Here is a 6,000-nt window from a genome sequence, read left to right as displayed (position 1 = left end):
GATATTCTTGTCAAAACCTTGTTAAACTAACCCTTAGTTACTTCTTCACCCTTTACTACCTCCAGCCCAAACCTCTTTTTAAATTCTCACATATTTACTGTTTCTTTGTCTAATGGAGCAAAAAGTTTACTGCTCTGGTCCCTTCTTTGAACCTTCATTCTCTTTGAAGGCTCCCATGTTCATGTAAAAATTCAATAAAATTTGTATGCTTTTTTTTCCCTGTTAATCCCTCTCACAGTTTGGTTTTCAGACCCAGTCAGATATTCTAAGAGGGTCAAGGAAAACATTTTTCTCCCTTATGCTATTTGCCCAGTTTTCTTTCTGAATCACCACAGCCTTTTAAATGCCCTAAGGCACTTACATAATTCACCTGTAAACTGTCCTTGACTATTTGAGCCCATATATCCTATGTCAAGAAGGTCGCTGGCATTGCGTTGGTGGCTTCCCCTCAAAGCATCGGCTTTCCTAGGTCCAGTGGATCCCTTAGAAGAAGCTGTTCCTGACGAGCTGTGACCCCCAGGAGATGGGAAATTGGGCTTGCTGTAGGGCACCAACGTCTCCTCTGGAAAAAAGGGAACACAATGGATTTAGGTGAACAGCTACACAGAGGCAAAACAAATTTAGCTTTAAGCTCAAGTTAGGCTTTTTTGTCATTTCACTGTTTAGTAAAATCAAGAAGAATTTAACAAGACCCAGATATTAAAGGAATTTCTATGTTGCAGGCAACATTTCCTACAACAGGAACTGAGGCACGATTAAATTAAAAGAGATCTTGGGATACGTATATATTGTCATGTATTATTTTCAAAATTTAAATTCATTATGAAAGATTTGCTTATAATGACTGTAATGTTTGACAAAATCTTTTCTGAAAATAATTTCCGGGTTCAATGGGGCTGGAATTTAATTTTTTCATTAAGATGGAAGGAACATGGTTTTTGTCTTAAATTATGGCAGCATTTTCTCAATTTAGATAAAGATCTATATGTTAGTTAATAAACTAAGCTTCTTAAATTTCTATTGTTTCTTTGAATAGAAATACACTATTTGAAAAGCTGTTTATTTCCTTAAAAAAGAGAAACTCATTCATTTTAATAAATAATGTTCTTATCCTTTTTATGTGCCATCTCTCTAAAAATAATTCATGATGTGCATTACTAAATACTTAATACTTTGAAATGCTACTGTTTTTATCTCTCTTTTTCTCTTTCTTCTTTCATTTTTTCCCCATCTCTCTTCCTCTCCACCCCTGTGTTTCTTCTCTCTTTCTAGGTATGAGTTATCATTACTGTGATTAGATGACTAAAAAACATGCTAACTGGATTTAGCATTTCTCTTCTCAGATAGCTTTAATGACAAGGATCACATGACTTTTCTTTTACAGCCTTAATGATGTAAGCTTCCTAAATGGTCCACTAAATCTAGATATTAATATTATCATCTTTTGGCTCTTTCCTAACTATATTTCAAGCTAAAACTTTAAGCACCAAGTTGTGCCAAAATATGATTATTGAACATGCATGAGTAGAGGACATATCCAGAAAAGACTGAGTCCAAATAAATAAAAAAATGTGTAAGGAAACTTTCAATGTGCACGTGTGTGTATAAGGTTTAATACTCAATGAATTCTGACATAAGAGATGTTGCAGAAATGATTTCTATAACTGGTTAAACGTACCTCCACCAAAAAAAAAAAATCCAACTGCAAACGATGAAACTTATTTTGTGACATTTCCAGCAAGCTTGATTTATAAGCAAAAACATTTCCCATTGAAGTGCTAATAATCAACTCAATTTAATCGGCTGGAGCAAGTGCAGGTGCCAGTTTAACCTTTTCTAATATGAGAATTCTGTGATTGTCTGTTTATTTGCAACTTTGTTATTTCCATTAATTTACCAATTTGACTGAAGTGAATTCTCTAAAAATGACTAGTTACTTCAGTCAAAATGGACAAATTGGTTGAAGGCAGAGATTCAACTGACACTAAAGATGAAGTTTAGTGGTCTTAAAAATACTCAATACAAACAAAAATGGCAAAAAAAAAAAAAAATCAAATGGTTTCCTGAGCATTATAGATGAAGCCTGGATGTGTCTTGGGCTCAAAGACCCTATGCAGAGGTTAACTTGAGGAAGGACCCCTAACTGGACTCAGCCTTAAGGGATGCGCAGGTGAGCTTGCTGTGAATTCCAACTTCAATTAGTGATTCAAGGCAAATGCATTTCAGATGCCCTTAAACAACTGGCATTTCCAAAATACCTGGTAGAAAAAAAAAGGTCAAAGTCCACACTTTCTTGGGACTGTGCAGAACACACCTGGTCCGACACCTTGTTTGTGGAGGGCTTTCCGTATGTCTTCTGGGCGTTCAGTGGAGTTTATCCATTCCTGGGTTTGTCGCTGCCACTCTAGGGATGTTTTAGCTGGACAATCCAAAGAGCTCTTTGTGTCTTCTAAGTTGGCTGCTTGCTGTCTCTCCAGAGAGCTTCCTTTTCTCTCTGTTGAATTTTCCACGTTACCAGCATGCTGGCTCGAGCCTATCTGCTGCCTTAAACCCTGACCTGGAGGGGGATCTGGTGGTGGTGGAAGATCTAAAAATTTTGAATAATGTTTAGAATAAACTAAAATGTAATAAAAAAAAAATACAGGTTTCAATTCAAGAAGAGAAAAGAAAAACGTCGCCCTCCTAAAGGTATCACCCATACAAAATAAATTTTGGAGAGGAAAGGTCAGTTATTTATATCTGAAATGGATATTATTGATCTCTTTGCTATCTTTTGATCACAGTGCCTTTGAAATAAAATCAACCGATTTTCTCCAACTATGGTGCATGGTGAGTGTTTTCAATTGCACATGGAGGCTGATGTTCAAGGTGTAAAAGACAGTTTATGATTTCTCCATCTTTAATCCATTTTTCACTGCCACCTCCCTAAAGTAGAATACTAGGACACAAAACAACTAGAAATTCTAGCAGCTGTGTTAATAAAAGACCCTGGGAAGAATAAAAGCTACCCTGTCAATCTCCCTAGGAAATGTTGCCCTCGGGAAATTAAGAACTGTATGCTGTATCATACAAGTGTATGACTGCTCTTATTCGTGTATGTGGCACATTCAGCAACAGTCAAAGTGCTAAGCTAACATTTATTAAATGCAATTAACTTTCTGCCTGACAACCAATTCTAGCTGTTCGTTTCATGAGTTAGCTAATGAGTTACAACTAATATATTATAATCTTCCAATGTATTAATTTTAATAAGTAATAACCAATGTTCAAATTTTAGATAGAATATGCTTCATGGTGCTAGAGAAGGCAATGCATCATGAAAAACTGAGATGTAGTGGAATAAATCATTTTTCATAAAAGCTCTTTACATTAAATATATGAAAAAATTAAAAGTTCAAATACCTAACTAATTTTTCATTTTTCTCTTATTAGCTTGTTAGACCATGGCATTTTTTTGGTTTAAATGTCATCAACTGTGAAATCATAGTCGCTTTTTTCATATTTCTTTAAGTATTATAGTTCTATTATATAATGTATACTGTTATACTAGTCCTATACTAATATTACTTTGCTGAAGATTTTGAGATCTTCCAAACATTCTAACATTCCTTTGGATTATTTCCTCCTCATTTTTCTGGAATGTTGTTGTAAACTTCTTTGTTCATCCTTAGAGTATCAACAGCTATATTTTTGTTCACCAAGATCAATTATCATGGACAATATGCATACTTGTATCATTAATAGAGGATAATGTATATAACATAGATAATTATTTTCCATGCCATCTTAGCAATGGTGCACTTGTTTCTAATAATATTGTTCATGAAATTACAAAGGAGAAGGTATAAATTTCTTGTGTACACAAGATAGTTTCTTTAAGGAAGGCTAAGTCCCTCCTTTAAAAGACTTTCTTAAGAAGCTTCATATTCTCCTTTATGAGCAAACTAATATTGACCTTCACTGAACTGACAATGAAAATCTCCTCAGGATTTACTTGGGGAGTTCCTACATTGGCGTAGCATTCCCAGTTCTTATGTACATCATCTTGTTAGATTACGAATTACTAATTATTGAAGGGAACTTGGTTTCTATCTGGGAGAACAGAGTTGCAATTGGAACATTTCTTCCAAAATGAAAAGCTAATCCAATATTGAGAGATCTGTTTGTTGAATAATTCACCAATGAGTTTGGTGCTTCCTCTATACTCAATACTGATTTCCTTCAGTCTGTATTATTATAAATGCAAATTAATTATTTTACTTGAGTTATTGGACTTAAGACTGCCAGTTGGGGAGAAATTATTACATTTGCTTCTAAAATAACATATCTTTGTCATTGATTTTTATTCTCCATCAGAGCAGCTTAATTTTTAAAATGGCCAAAATGGCATCTGCTTATGCTAGCTAAAATTCTGATTACTATTTAATTTAACCTGAAATTATATGGCTACATAATTAAGTAATATCCTTGGAGTTTGTATAGTCTAAGATAAAAGAACATTGAAAGCACACTGAAATGAACAAACTGGAAAAAAAGATGAGATTAAGAATGGCTGTGGAAAAAATGAAAGAATGTAATCAAATATGTTTACTTAAATTAAATTAATTATTCATTTCTCTGTTGATTCATTTCAACTAAATCAATTCACCAAAGAGACTCTTGCTGTCCTGCTGAGAATTTGCAATTGTCAGGCACAACAATCCAGTGATATGTGTGTCATTATGATACTCTTTTTTAGGTAAGAAAAATAGGCATAAAGACATCAAAATATCTCTAGTCTGGGTCTCTCCTTCCATGAACCCAGATTCATCTTAAGCAAATCCATGTTGGAGAGTTTGGCTTTGATGTTTAGTAAGCATCTCAAATTTCACATCTCAAATTTCTAGAAACTGAGCTCTAGAACTTCCTGTACAAAATGTTTCCTCCCTAATGTTCCTCATCTCAATTACTACAAGCTGGCATAAGATTGAAGTAATCGTTGGCTTCCCTGCTTTACACTTTTACTAATTTCATTAACCTGTGGGCTCTGCCTCCATATTCAAAATTCAACCTTTCTCTTTGCTTTCACTGATTCTAGCTTGGCATGGATCTCAACCACCTATTCCCTACATTACTTATATAGTTTCTGTGTGATTCCACACAGAATCACATTCAGGCTATCTCAACGTAGCATCCAGAATGATTTGTTTTTTAATAAAAACATAAGGAAAATCTGTAACTCCCCTGCCTTATGCACACACACTCTCTCTGTCTCTCTCTCTCAGACACACACATGTGCACACACCATTACTGTTTTCTCAAAGTAAAGAGCCAATGTCCTTACAGAGGCTTATAGGGTCTTCAGAAAAATGGTCCTCACTTAATTGTCTGGCTTCACACTCATTTTGTTGCCCTCTCTGCTTCAGCTACAGTCCATGGGGTCACAGACACAACTGAATGACTGAGCATGCACACCGCTTCAGTCACACTGTTCCTCTTCCTTTTAATTAAATACTTCAGGATTCTATTCGCTGTTCTCATTTCCCGGAATGACTCTTCCTCAGATATAAGCATTGTTCTTTCTCTTGTAATCTTCCAATCTTTTCTCAAATGTCATCTTCTTGGTAAGGCCTCCCCTGCGCACTCTACATTAAAAACATCTCCTGCATGTCTATATTTCTCAACTTCCTTCCTATGTTTTATTTTTTCCATGAAACCACCATCTTGTGTACCTTTATTTTTCACTTATATATATATGTTGGTCTTTATCTATCTTCTCTCACTAGAATGTAAGCTACAGGAGGCCGGGGGATTTTGTCTGTATAGTTCCCACTGTGCCTGTCATTTGGTAGGAGCTTAATAAATATTTGAATGAACAGATTTATGAATGAATAGATTAATGAATAGAATAATGACTAATTTGCTCAAAGGTCAAAGTTTTTCCATGGCAGATCTGGGAAAGAGCCCTTTCTCTGAAGAGACATTAGGATGAGGGAAGGACAGGCTGGAAGATGATGATTT

At 35.0% G+C, this 6,000-nt stretch overlaps 1 protein-coding gene across 1 annotated transcript in view; it reads right to left on the bottom strand.

Moving 5' to 3' along the window:
* Positions 1-326: 326 nt before the first annotated feature.
* The window catches only part of ROBO2 (roundabout guidance receptor 2), a 651,843-nt gene continuing 646,169 nt past the window's right edge, over positions 327-6,000 (bottom strand). Inside the window, exons 28-29 of the mRNA XM_052644742.1 lie at positions 2,315-2,587; positions 327-562 (exon numbers count right to left, since the gene is read on the bottom strand). Of these exons, the coding sequence (XP_052500702.1) occupies positions 327-562; positions 2,315-2,587 (509 nt within the window). The remainder of the gene's footprint in view (positions 563-2,314; positions 2,588-6,000) is intronic.

The sequence above is a fragment of the Budorcas taxicolor genome, chromosome 1 (genome assembly GCF_023091745.1).
Source record: "Budorcas taxicolor isolate Tak-1 chromosome 1, Takin1.1, whole genome shotgun sequence".
In the NCBI taxonomy this organism is placed as follows: domain Eukaryota; kingdom Metazoa; phylum Chordata; class Mammalia; order Artiodactyla; family Bovidae; genus Budorcas; species Budorcas taxicolor.
This window is presented reverse-complemented; position numbering and strand designations above follow the sequence as displayed.